The 14,342-nt window shown below is 37.9% G+C and overlaps 1 protein-coding gene and 1 long non-coding RNA gene across 2 annotated transcripts in view; both read left to right on the top strand.

Annotated features, from left to right (window-relative positions):
- LOC121428482 (protein FAM102A-like) overlaps positions 1-10,739 on the top strand; it is a 55,697-nt gene extending 44,958 nt beyond the window's left edge. The window contains exons 4-8 of the mRNA XM_041625110.1: positions 2,419-2,600; positions 3,397-3,641; positions 4,701-4,818; positions 6,977-7,046; positions 7,706-10,739. Coding sequence (XP_041481044.1) covers positions 2,419-2,600; positions 3,397-3,641; positions 4,701-4,818; positions 6,977-7,046; positions 7,706-7,751 — 661 coding nt within the window. The 3' untranslated portion in view covers positions 7,752-10,739. The remainder of the gene's footprint in view (positions 1-2,418; positions 2,601-3,396; positions 3,642-4,700; positions 4,819-6,976; positions 7,047-7,705) is intronic.
- A 160-nt stretch (positions 10,740-10,899) lies between these two features.
- On the top strand, positions 10,900-13,815 carry LOC121428813. Its single transcript, XR_005971839.1, has 2 exons — positions 10,900-12,817; positions 12,934-13,815. It is a non-coding gene; the product is annotated as an uncharacterized LOC121428813 (long non-coding RNA).
- The last annotated feature ends 527 nt before the right edge of the window (positions 13,816-14,342 follow it).

Below are 14,342 nucleotides of genomic sequence, written 5' to 3'. Positions count from 1 at the left end.
GTCCCAAGCAACACTTGACCCTATCCAGGGGAAATTCTTATCATAGTTGGAAGGAGGAAGAGGAGGGGTTGATTCTTTGTTTTTTATTGTCTGATGATCTGATCTGCTTTGTAATAAGAGGGATATTGAGTAAAAAGTATCAGGGGGCAGAGTTGTAGATGTGCAAGGAAGTGAAGCGAGTGAGCCCCAAATTGTCATCAATTTGTGATTTAGCACTGTGACATGTGACACTGTCTCAACAGGGGAAAGTCTTATCATAGATACATGTGGGAGGGGCTGATCTCTTGAATATTGTTGTCAGATCTACTTCGGGAGAGGCATATTGAGTAATGTAAGGGGTTTAGTTATAGATTTGCAAGAAAGTAAGCGAGTGAGCCCTAAAATGTCATCAATTTGTAATAAATATCCTTTAGCCTTAAGCCACACTTGTCTCCAGCCAGGAGGAGCTTATCCTAGATGAAATGCAAATGCAGGGATCTGGATTTCAGGTTTGTGAGAAAATGAGTGAGCCCCCCCCCCCTCGGAAAAACAAGAAAATAATAGATGAATTTTCATACATTCAGTACACAAAATGAATGGAGCAGTAGCAGTGGCTTTTAGTCCTTCACCCCTCCCCCTTCCAAACAAAGGGTAAAAAAAACTATGCAAAGTAACATAGGGCGTACAGGTGCATCTAATTTACTTGTAAGATCTAAGGTTTACTCATTGACAACCTGTCTGTATACAATGCCTGTCCATGGAGCATTGTGGCCCAGTGGATTAGTCGTCTGAATTTGAAACAGAGGGTCGTGGGTTCAAATCCCAGCCATGGCATAATTTCCTTCAGCAAGAAATTTATCCACATTGTGCTGCACTCTACCCAGGTGAGGTGAATGGGTACCTGGCAGGAATTTATTCCTTGAAATGCCACCGCGCTGTAAAAGGCTGCTGAGCTAAAGCCAGAATAATATCCAAGTCCTTTGGAAGCACATAGGGACGTTATGACATAATGTGATATGCGCTATACAAGAACTGCGTTATTATTATCATTATTACAAAATAGCATATCATTTTATGATCCCTCTGTGCTTTTATCAACATATATTTTTGATGCGAGTATCCTGTGCTAAGAAAGACCGAGTGGGAGTGTTCCATGGGAAATGTGTGTCTTGTTGGTCATTCGATATCTGAGGATGAATATTTGACGAGGACGAAGCTATTTGAAATGAAGAATGATGGATGAGAGGAGGGAATAATGGAGGAGACTATTAGTGAAAGGAGGTGTGAAGGACAGACGGTAGTCTGCAGACACAGACCCTGATTGAAAGTCTGATCAACAAGTGGGTCTTCATTCTTGACACAAAGACTAGCACAAATACAACTTTCTGTTTCAATAGGGCCTTCAGTACACTACATGTACAAGTCATTATAAATGTAGGCTTTACATTCAGACCCCTTTAACTATAGCGAAGGGTTTGCACAGCAGAGAAGAGAAACAGGACCTATAATCTGCCATTATATGAAAGTTTTTCTTGACAGAAACTGTAACATGCATTCAAGAGTAAATTCAAATTTGTGGATGATGATAGTATGTACATGTAGATCAAATAAGTCTGTAATAAATCAGTTGAATAAGTAGAACAGAAGACTGAACTTCAAATTAACAACTAATTACAATATAGACCCATATTCTGAAGTCAGGTTTAACTTCGATAGACCATGGTCTAACTCTCTGCTGAAATTATGGGAAGCCAAATGTGTCAAAAATGTTTTATTCAGTTGAACATGTTTCTTACGTATACTGTGCTCTTTCCTGATTCATCGACGGTGAAGACAATCATCTATTTATACTTCCTAGACAATTATGAATGATTTGAGAGCCAAATGAGCTGAAATCTGATATCTCCGCTGTTTAGTGATTTATATAACAATTGGCTTTCCATACTTAAACCACAACTTTTAACCTGAGTTTAAGTTAAACCTGACTTAATACGGCCAGTGAGAAGTGACTTTAAACATTTGTGAAAGGTGCTGTAGATGTAAATGCTTGATCATTTGTAAATAAGTAATTTTCTTTCAAATTTTTTTCATTTTCATATCCAGCTTTATATTGAGCAGTAACAACAGCAGCTCTCAAATAGCGATTAGGGTATTATATGTTCCAATTTCATTTTGATGGATGGGATTATTAAGTACACTTAGGTCCATGGTAGGGAAAACATGACTATGTTACAACATGAAAATGGGTATCTTTATGTCATAAAAAAAACCGACAGCTGTCAGGACTAATAATATAAAACAGTTATCTTGTATTCTTTTACTTTTAGCTTAACATGATAACACTTTTGAGAACTATAGAATGTCACTAGTATTACTGCTATCATTTTCATTTCAGAATACACCTACTTTACTTTCATTCTCTCTCTGTCTCCTATTCAGGCCGGATTTCAAGCAGCATCAGTTACCGTGCGACATGACAGCAGAGACGTTACTCATGGGTAATTCATCGGTACGGAATGGTGATGAGCTAACAAGAGGGGGCAGTATAGCTAGCAGTAGTACATCAAGTAATAGTACAAGGAGTAAAGGCTCTAAACACAGACCGAACGTACTCACTTCAGGTATGTCGTGTCATTTTGAATTAAAAAAGTTGGAAAGGTCTGGGGCAATATTCCTACATTTGCCTCTCAAGAAATAATGCAATATCTAATTGGTCGAGTGGTTACGACTCTCGTCTTTCAATCAGAGGGACGTGAGTTCGAATCCCAGCCGTGGTGTGTTTTCCTACAGCAAGTATATTTACTCACATTGTGCTGCACTCAACCCAGGTGAGGTGAATGGGTTCCCAGCAGGATTATCTCTTTGAATGCACAGAGCTCGAGAAGGTAGCTCGAGCTGAAGCCAGGGTAACGGTAAATGTGCCTTGGAATAGATGACTTTTTAGATTGATGGCGCTATATAAATGCCTAATGTTATTATTATTAATATTATACAAGTATTTTTGATATTGGAATATTGTATTACTTTTCAAGTCATTAGAGAACCCTACAGAAAGAACCCTTTGAAGATGTGTGTTGGGTCTCCATTAAATGAAGAACATTTTTCTTACATGGTAATTTTTTTTAGGAACTTTGTTTTACCCTAATGACAGGTTTCTTTAAAATTGTAGCAAATATTGTGTAATTTTGAATATTTGATTGTTTATTTCAACAGTCTTCACAATGTGCTGTTCCCCCATGTATTTTCAATTCAATATTTATTTTGCAAATAAGATAAAACATCATACAGAGTATTGAACATTAATGTGCGAGTTGATACAAAATTAATTGAGTGGTTTTCCACGAATATTAATGCACCACAAAATCTGCTTTCATTATTAAATTCATTGCCCCTTTTTTCCTCTCTACCTGTGCACAGGTCTAGTATCGCCAGCCGAACCCGAAGCGCGCATTTCGGAGGAGAGCTTTGAACTCGGTCATTCCAGGTCATCAAGCTATAACTCGCAGCAATCGAGGGCAAGCGGGTACAGCAGTGCGCACTCGGCGTCATCGGGCGGCTTCACCACGGAGCACTTCTCCAGCGCCACCAGTCTGACGGACCTACCGGAGAAAGAACAGATGAAGGACGCTTGGAGAGGGACAGGAACCAATGAAAGGAGAAGGGTAGGTGTCTGAATAATGCTTATGAAACTTATTTGGTGGCTCAGTGGTAGAGCGTCTGCCTCACGAATGAGAGGTCGTGGGTTCTATCCCCGGGAGTCATACCAAAGACTTACAACAAAATGGAACCTGTCGCCTTCTGCTTGCACTCAAAAGTGAGATTGGAGAAGGGTAGGTTTCTGAATAATGCTGAAGAAACTTATTTGGTGGCTCAGTGGTAGAGCGTCTGCCTCACGAATGAGAGGTGGTGGGTTCTATCCCTGGGAGTCATACCAAAGACTTTAAAAAATGGGACCTGTCGCCATCTGCTTGCACTAAAGAGTGAGATTGGAGAAGGGTAGGTTTCTGAATAATGCTTATGAAACTTATTTGGTGGCTCAGTGGTAGAGCGTCTGCCTCATGAATGAGAGGTGGTGGGTTCTATCCCTGGGAGTCATACCAAAGACTTTAAAAAATGGGACCTGTCGCCATCTGCTTGCACTCGAGTGAGATTGGAGAAGGGTAGGTTTCTGAATAATGCTTATAAAACAGACTTTGTGGCTCAGTGTTAGAGCACCTGCCTCACAAGCAGGAGGTCGTGGGTTCTATCCCTGGGAGTCATACTAAAGACTTACAAAATGGGTCCTGTCGCCTTCTAGCTTACACTCAAAAGTGAGATTGGAGAAAGGTAATTGATAACATTGTTATGCAGCACCTGCTCGCAGATCAGCGTCATAACTGAATCGGCTTTCCTAGGTAAATAAGACATTGCTACGATTAGTAATTTATCATTAATTATTGACATGAGTGAGATACATTTATAAGGTTTAAATTGCATGTGGCACTAACATCCTCTGTCAATATCTTCAACTTTCTCTTGAAAAGAATAACTAAAGGTTGAGGATGGAGGGAGATGGGATCCAATGAAAGGAGAGGGGTCGGTTGAGATTAATCCCAATAATTTCTGCCGCGAGGTCTGAGGTTGGAATGCTAGCATCCATTGTCAATATGTCCTTTGGCAATACATAGTTAATAATTTCAATTGCCATTCAGTTTTATCAGTTTTTGTCCTTTCTCCACCAGAAACACGCCGAAGCAGAGGAGTCCCAGAGAAGATTAGATAACACGAGAGTGGATGCAGATGAAGTTATCCAAGGTATCATCAACCAACAGGACTTCCAAGCAGATGAGATGTCAGGTGGTAAGTTAATAGACCAGGGGCCCGTTTCATAAAGCTGTTCGTAAGTTACAAATGACTTTACGCACAGCTGGTGATCCTTTATTTTGTGATGTGTTATCCCTATGTAATTGAGTTATGACCTAAGAACATGTTCCAGTCGTGCGTAAAGTTTTATGAAACACCCCACTTGGGCTCAGTTGCCTACAAGTGACCATCATGGTAACCGTGGTAAACTACTGGTACACTTGCATATAAGTCAACCTTCCGTAAGTTTAACAAAGTAACTGATGCTAGCTAGCTTTGTGTGTTAGCATGCCCCAACCTTTTATTGCAAGTGTGAATGCAGTCGGAAAACACTCCTATTGGAAAGGATGCACATGTTGGCCCCGTGTAGAGGAGCATGTTAAAACCATTCTATTTGTTAAAGAGTAGGATGTTCACCAGGTGTATTGCACTGGTGGCACGACATTTGCTCCGGGCTTAATTCTGTCTAAGATGTAGGGTCGCAATAAGGTTTATGTTAGGTTTAGGGTAGGGTATAGTGTTAAACCCAGGGTTGAACTTGGTCCTGCCGGTTGCGGGGAAATCTCAGCAGTGTGGTGGAACACCGAAGAAGTATTCACAGGATGACTTCCTGTCAGGGACTGATGTGAACGCTTTTGCAGCATTTTCTTTTAAAACCTGTATTGCCTCATGTTACATTGACTTTGGACACAATACCCACCCCCCCCCAGATTATTTGTTACTTAAAGGTCAAGTCCACCTGAGAAAAATCAGCCAAGCACAATGCTGAAAATTTCATCAAAATTGAATGTAAAATAAGAAAATTAAGACATTTCAATGTTTTGCTTATTTTTAACAAAATAGTTATATGGACGAGCCAGTTGCATCCAAAAGAGAGAGTCGATGATGTCACTCACTATTTTTTTCTTTTTTGTTGTTTGAATTATACAGTATTTCAATTTTTACGAATTTGATGATTAGGACCTCCTTGCCTGAAGCACAAAATGTGAAAATGATGGAATTCCACGTGTTCAGGGAGGAATGAAACTATTTCACATGACAATGACGAGAAAATAAGAGTATTTCATATAATAAAATGCAAAAGAAATAGTGAGTGATGTCATCAGTTCCTCATTTGCATACCGACCGAGATGTGCATATAACTGTTTTGTGAAATGAATAGGGACAGTGATTTTCCGTTTCAAAAAATGGCCTTTTCCGTTTCAGAAAATCACAAATTCCGTTTCAGCACGTCAGAAAACGGAAATTCCGTTTCCCCATAGACGTTGTACACACGGAAAAGTGACAATTCCGTTTACACATTGAATAGCAAAATCAAAGCGCATACACTCGCACTGGCCAAAATTTGTATCTGCTACTGTACCAACAACACAATAGAATCCGTTCTAATCGGATCTAGGCTGGTGTATTTAATGACTTTTCAAACTGATTTAGCATGCATACATCCTCACCTTTCACATAATTAGCATTATTTTACGGTGAAATTAAATTTCATCGATAATTTGGGGGTTTTTCGGACATCGTTATCATCAGTCAACGACTTTCGCCAATCCGCCATCTTGGATTTGAAGACCACGGTATCGTGCTGTTACATCTTCAAACGTAGAGGGCAGCAACACACGACCGTGCAGTTGAGCGATCTGAAGCGATGTGAAGCTCAACCCGGCCGGCCGGGTACGATCGCGGGGTACTATCGAGTGTGCTGATGTCGAGAGCAATCACGATGTGTGAATTGTCATGATTGTAGCGAAGTGAGATCGTGTTTTCTGGGGTTTTGTGGCCATTTGATATTCTCATTTTGTTGTTATTTTGGAGTAATTTCTGTTGCTATTCTGTGTATTTTGAGGGAAAATACGTTTTCCGTGATTTTCCGTTTGAAATGCCACTTTCCGTTTCAAAAGGCCTTTTCCGTGAATTCCGTCCGTTTTCCGCGATCGCGGAAAATCACTGTCCCTAAATGAAGTGAAACTTCAAAATGCCATAACTTTCTTATTTTACATCCGATTTTCATGAAATTTTCAGTGTTATGTCTGTTGAATATTTCTCTTTTTATTCAAATCAAGTTTTTGTTGGAGTGGACTTGTCCTTTAACTTTGTTAGGCAATGTTTGAACAAGGCCTTACAATCCATAATTGTATTTTACTTTCCCATCCAGAGGAGGGGCTGCAGCTTTATATTGCAAGAGACGGTTCAACAGCACTAGGGAGTCAACAATTAAAAAACAGGTGAGTCAAAAGGAGAACGTGACAAATTATTCAGTTCAGTGAACAGATATGCCCTGCACAGGGGCAGATCCAGGAATTACCCGGGGGGGGGGGGGGGGGGGCGGCTATTCACAGAAAAAATGGACAACCCTCTCCCTCCAGAAAAGGGGATTATTAACACTCAATGGGACTTTTTCTGTGTAAATTATTCTAAAAAATGGACACAAATAAAAAAATGAATAAAATTGGATTGGGCACCTGGGACCTGTAATAAAAAGCAAAGCAATCATCGTACATCATTTTTCTACAATTTATTGCATTGACTGCAATGTGCAATTTATCCTGAATATCAAGCGTACAATAAATTTGCTAACATTAGTGTAACAGGGTCCTGGTTGTTTACTCTGCCTGAGCAAAAGTTATTTTATTTTTTTATTTCTGTTTAACTTTTGTGGTGAAGTGTTTTCAAAGTTGCTTGAAATTAGTGTTAGCAATTTATGGATATGTGAAGAAAGAGGGGGAAAAAAAAATCTTCGGAAGTTTGTTCAAGTGAATGACACTGTTGCACAGTGTACCGATGAATCCAACTTTTATTTTATTTATTTTTTTTGTTAACCTATTCGTTGATCATTCACACCTTCTTTTTTTCCTCTTTTACTTCCCCACTTACTGCATGGCAGAATGTCAGCAGGTACTTTTGAGCCAGTCGTGATAGACCAGAGATAATGCTGCCTCCTGATTGGTGGACGTACACCTATACTCTGCTGTAATTGGCCCTTTCAAACGTGGACAACTCCTTTGGGGGGCGGAGCCATCCATCCCCTTACTCGAGGTTGCTACATCTGTCTCTCTTTCTTGTTGAAAATTGCAATCCTCAACAGTATTGTAAGAATTGCTTTTTGTGGGGTGAGCGGACGGAATCTAATCTCTACAGCCACATCAAATTGGCAATCATTCATTATGCATGGCATTTCAATCATTTGAATCATTCGATGAAGTAACTGATGAGATAGAACTGTGATTTACGAGATTTAATTTCAGATGAGATGTCAAAGGTCAACTTTAAGAAGAGGAGAGAGTGTCGAGGATGTTAGAAGTTTAGAAGGACCACACAATGCTTTCATGGTGAACAGTGCAAGACTCTTGATAGTATTCTAATCATTGTGCATGGAGATGCCCATGTTCGGTCGTGTTTACCACTTGGCTACAGGACCAGCATGTTCCCTGTGCAAAGTCTGCAGGATTTACAGATTACAGTAGTCAGCGGGTCCCCTTCAAGTCTCGCGTTCTCCAATGTAGCGATGCTTAAGTGCTATAAAGCTTTCTAATAGCAGAACCAAATCCAGTGAAGGACATAGAATGTGGATAATGCTATATGGTCTTAAGTGATCATCCTGGTTTTAGCATGATTGTCCTGTAAGACCGTGAACGGCTCCATCATTTCCTGATAGAGAGAGACCTAACTCCAACGAGTGAAGTTATTGTGGGAATTACAAAAAGATAGTAGTTTTCATGTTACCTGTAATTTTAGCTGTAATGAGCAATGCAATGCAATGCAACTAAATCAAGTTAATAAAAACCATTAGAGGATCCCTATGTTGTAGGGGTAAAAAAGAAGGTTTGTTTTAATCATATCTTCTATTTTTTTTTACCTTTTAAGAAAAGGAATCAGTAATCTATTTTCAGTGAAAAATTTCCTGGAAAAATATTTCAATCAGACATTGATAAATCATAGATTAAATTCCTGTGGTAATATCAGTTGGAGTGAACTTCAATTCTTTTTCTTTTTGTCGCCACTGTGGGATATTAATGAATTTCATTTTATATCCTATTGATTCTGTACTAAAAAAGGTGATGCTGAGCTTTGTTTTTTAAATTTTTTTGCACCAAGTATGTACAAGCCAGGCCCTTACTCTATATACATGTACAGTAAATACCCATTCTGTGAACAGTATAGAATATGTTGATGTCCTTCAGTATGGAATTATGGATGAAATCTCGAGTGTGAAATATGTGAATTGTCTGTTAAAATGGGTCTCTTGCAATGTTTCATGTTACTCCTGCATCGCAAGAATCGAGATATTTTGTTCTTGTAACGGAAAATTGTTAAAATTTATCATATCTTCAATTTCCCATCATGCTTTCTTCTATGTATGCAGCCGTACATTTTAGGGTCCTTATGCTGTCGATGATGTTATGTATTCAGTTTTCTACATTTTCATATACAAGGATTGTTATATGTTTACTTTGTTTATTCTACTGATCTGATTATCCCACTAATCTTGCTTCTTCCCGTCTACTCGGCTTTGATTCCTTTGCAGAATCCATTTGAAGCTTAAATAATCCCCAACATCTATTATAATCTCCTTTTCGCACTAGTAGCGGAAAGTCTGATAATCATATAAAGTCAAACAGCATTTTTTTTTCATAAGGTATTGTACCAAACAATATTTTTTTCCTCTCCAATTGTAAGGGTATTCTATTAAGGGAAAGGATGTAATAGTTAGTAGGAGCATTTAATGCATTGGCATCTTATTATGGAAGAGTATTATATACTGGTAGTACAAAGATTGCTTATCAGTTGCCTTCATGATCACAGTCAAGCTATGTCACTTAACAGCAACAATGTTTGGGTCTAACATTAATGTGTATTAATGGGACTAATCCTATAGTCCCATCCATTGTTTTTTGTGCATGTGACTCCTGCAGTCTTTGGTCAAATGCTTTAGGGATTCTTAAATATAACATATGCTTGTACTCCTTTTTTTGCATTGTAATCAACATTTTGAAATTTATTGGGAAGAAAATGAATTGAATCAAAGCAGAAGAGTGATTTATAAATATTAGTTACATTGAAGAAAAACCTTTCATTTGCCAATCTTTCATTTGCCAGACATGGAATTCCAAAACTTATCTATTCATGGTTTAAATGCTTCCATTTTTGTATTTTATTATTTTGCTAAAATTCAAATTCGTTGCTTCCTTTGCACATTAATTTGATTTGTGCTGACATTTCTTCTGTTTTGATAAGTGTGTTTAGATTTTTTTTCTGCTGTGAATTATGTGTGCTGGTTATCAACAAATTGTTTACATACTACTAGTAACCTTAAGAAAAACAGTTCCCTGTAAAATTGTGCTATGTTTTATGGAGTGAGTCAGAAAAAAAAACAACTTTGCACCTAAAAAATCACTAATTTGATGGAAAGCACATCATAAACAGTATACTCTTATATTGAAATAGTATCTTTTTCCGAATAATTTGGTAACATTTTATTGGGTATATTGTTTTTGTGCTTGAATAGTCGGAGGTATTCTTTGCTGTGATGTTAAATTTGATTTGTGTCACAATGATGCATGGTTGCAGTGAATGTCAGTGTAGTCAAGGTCAATATTCTCAAAAGAGGTTTGTTTCAATGGTACACCCTGGTACAAAACCATTGACTATTCAGATTTCTTGTACTGTTGCTCTTCAATTGAAGGTGCCCTTTGCCTAACGCGTGCATTTATCATAGGACTTTCCCAAGTGTATGCATTGCAATAAGAGTAATTATGTACACAATTCTGCATGGTCCATGTTTTTGGACCATGGCACATTTGAAACCTCTTTCAAGAATACGAGCCTAAAGGGTAGCAGACAGGGTTACACTTCGTAATTCTGAAGGTTCTTTATTCCGAAGGTTCATAATTCCGTTAACGAAATAAGGTTCGTTAATCATTTCGTTTTAGGACTAACGAACCTTCGGAATTACGAACCTCATTTCGTTTTCGGATAAACGAACCTTCGGAATTACAAACCTCACTTCGTTTTCGGACAAACGAACCTCATTTCGTTTTCGGACTACCGAACCTTCGGGAATTACAAACCTTCAGAAATACAAACCTTCGGAATAACAAAGCTTTGGAATTACGAATGTATGCGAGCAGACAGATACATTTTTAATTGAATTAACAAGAGAATTTGATTTGAGAAGTGACTGCAATGCGGTTTACTGCAGCATCGTGGATGTCTGCATTCATTAATATATTCTTTTGGCATCAATTTTACATTGCAGCAGAAATACATCCGAGGGGGAAGGGGGGGTGGTGGTGGTGTTTCACAAAGAATTAAGTCATGCTTGAATGCATATGCTCCAGATGCATAATCCGACCAATGTGGAGAGGGGAGGTATACCACATGCAGCTGAAATTTAAGTGTAATTCTTTGAGTCACGCTTAATCTCTTTGTGAAACCACCCCTCCCCCGATTCTCCAAGCGTAAACATACATGTACACACCACATGAAAATGTTATCAATTTATTTGGGAGAAGGTACACTTCCAGGGGAAATTTTAAAGCGTTGTGTTCATGATGTGGTTTTTTTTCATCAAATTGGCGATTATCTGAGGTGTTGAACAGCTTTTTCTGACTCACTTGGAATATTGAGAGTTTATAAACAGAAGGCCTGAACTCCAATACTCCTGACTCAGTTGTTCCAGAACCCGGTTAATGCCATCGGATTTCAGGTAACACTTTTCTCATTCCAGCGTTCCCACGAAACGATGGATTGCTGTAGAATTAATGCTGATATATTATATCTTAGAATAAAACTTGAGGTATGCAACCGGTGTTCTTTTTTATGAGAGGACATGGAGTCTTCACAACATTATATCATGGATGAGTGGTTTATTATATCATTAGAATAAGCAGAAAAGAGAGATGTTTGGGGGTATGATTTCAGTGTCCAATGTGGACAGTTGAATATATGTGACATCTCAGGGTCTTTTTTTTGGGGGGGGGGTATTGCATAGGAAGATTTACTAGTGATTTCAGCATTCGAATACTCAGCATTTTTAATTGCTTGTCCAAATGTACTCAAACTTCCGTTGCTCTGACTTTTCTGTTTTCACACAAGCTAGCTTGCTCCAAGGGTTTCATTCTCTTTTAAAGTGGTTGAAACCAGACTCTCTACACATGCCTAACTCATCATTTTGGTACCAAATTTACGCAATTGTAAAGAAGAGAGTTAAGTCCTTCTGTTTGAAAACCTCAACATGAAGAAAACCATTTCTTTCTGAAGCTGGTATCTTCTATGTATGTTACTAGTAAGATAGATATTGTACATGTTCATTGATAAAAGTGTCATTTTAAGAGTTTTTCATTCATTCATTGCCATATTTAGGAACAAATTGTATTTGCTTCAAATTAAATAAAATGTACATGTTATATCTTTGAAGGTTGATACTAGATCAAGTTTAGATATGAATATATTTTAGTTACCAAAAGAGCGTTTCTGCAGGCAGGGACAAGATAGAAAAAAAAGATATCTACTTTTTTGTTTTTTCTTCTCTTCTTTTTACTTTGGTAGGTTAATTTAGTCTTAATTCCAAGCCATCTTGTCTGGAAAAAAAGAATGGTAGCTTTACCTTTATCTGTTTTCTGTATAGACTAAGTCAATATCATTATTAAGGCCCCGTAACATAAAGCTTTGTAATCGATCATAAGGCTGATATCTATGGTTGATCATACACAATAATCAATGCAATCAATCATAGAAATCAGTGTCACAATCAATCACTAAGCTTTATGTTACAGACCCCTGATGTAAGTTTCTCCATTAAGACAAGGTCATGTATCTTCAACCCTGGACCCCGTAACATAAAGCTTTGTAATTGATCATAAGGCTGATATCTATGATTGATCATACACAATAATCAATGCATTCAATCGTAGAAATCAGCCAAATGATCGATTGCTAAGCTTTATGTTACAGGTCCCAGCTCAATTATTACTGCCCAGCGCCCTGTTGCACAAAAGTATCAAAATATTATGGTAACTTTGCCATCCAATGGTAACTTCCCTGAAATCCTTGATTCTGATTGGCTGTTGAGCCTCGTTACCGTGATACTGTAGTTATCATTGGATGGCAAAGTTACCATAATAGTAACTTTCATGCAATGGGGGCCCAGAATCAACTGAAGTTCAAGGTTCTCCTTTTTAAAAGATAGCAAACCAAAGACCATTATCATTCAATGTAATCATTATTCCCTTCTTTAAAACAAAATGATTTGTCGTAAATAAGTCTGTGTTCTGGTTTCCATTTCAAGACTTGCTATGATACATTTGCACGATTTCTCTTAACAAATTTACTATCAGCCAGTCAGATTGAAGGATATCAGTAGCATTTAACTGTCAGTGTAAATTGTTATTGTAACAAGTTTTATGAAATGGGTCCCAGATATGTTTTGGCAAAGCTTAGCAACATAAAGTTCCCTTTCATTTTTACTTTGTTTCAAACTAATTCATATCAAATAAATACAGTCAACTGAATAGAAAAATCAGTACAATGAATAAGAAGTGCTTGCACCTCATACTACGGTTATAATAATAATAATGTTTTATTTACCCAGGGTAACCACTTCAGTTAGGAAACTGCTCTACCAGCGGGCCCTGCATAACATATGTTATTATTACCCTTCTCCAATCCAAATGCTGAGCGCCTAGCAAGAAGGCAGAAGGTCCCATTTTTATAAGTCTTTGGTATGACTCGGCAGAGGATCGAACCCACGACCTCCCGTTCTTGAGGCGGACGCTCTACCACTGAGCCATCATGTTCGGTTGTTGCTAAGCTTTGGCATGCCATAGTTGAAAAAACCTTATATTACATGTTTGTATTAAGGATGAGTAATGTTACTTTTAGTATTTTCAAATTTCTGTTGTACAAAACTACATTTTGTTTATTTACCCTTCTGTCAACAATGTAATCTTCTCTACTCTAGATATATTAGGGAGTATTTCTTCTGTTGCAAGTCACTTTGGAAACATGTAAAAAAAATCCTTAACTTCGCTTAATTGTTAATTCAATTCAATTTATTTCGTCCATAAAGGAAATTATGTCTGTATTGGGTGTTTTTTTAATACATGTATTACATGTATTTCAAATTCAGCCCCCCCCCCCTTCATAATAAGTAGCACATACTGCTATTTCATACCAAGCCCCATTTAAGTTGTGATAACATTGGGTTCCAGCATAATACAGGCTTCCTCTTTTTATGAGGCGTTCCTTCTTAATTTGCATATCCTAGAATTTGGCCAAGAAATCAAAATAACTGTAATTATGTGTCATCAGTAGAGCCAATCGAGATTCTGCCTCAGTGATTGTGAGCTTTAGATTTGCGACATAACTGTGATATGTTGTCTAACCAGAAATACCATTATGTGACAAGTGGTCACTGTCTGCGTTCCAAGCACTTAAGCGGTATTTTTGATACCTAATACTGAGTCATAGAACTTGCCTCGAAATGAAAGCTGCTTCACTTAAGCTTCGAATTATAATATATC

Source organism: Lytechinus variegatus, chromosome 15 (assembly GCF_018143015.1).
Source record: "Lytechinus variegatus isolate NC3 chromosome 15, Lvar_3.0, whole genome shotgun sequence".
NCBI classification, from domain to species: domain Eukaryota; kingdom Metazoa; phylum Echinodermata; class Echinoidea; order Temnopleuroida; family Toxopneustidae; genus Lytechinus; species Lytechinus variegatus.
The sequence above is the reverse complement of the archived record's forward strand: the minus strand, read 5'-3'. Positions and strand labels throughout refer to the sequence as shown.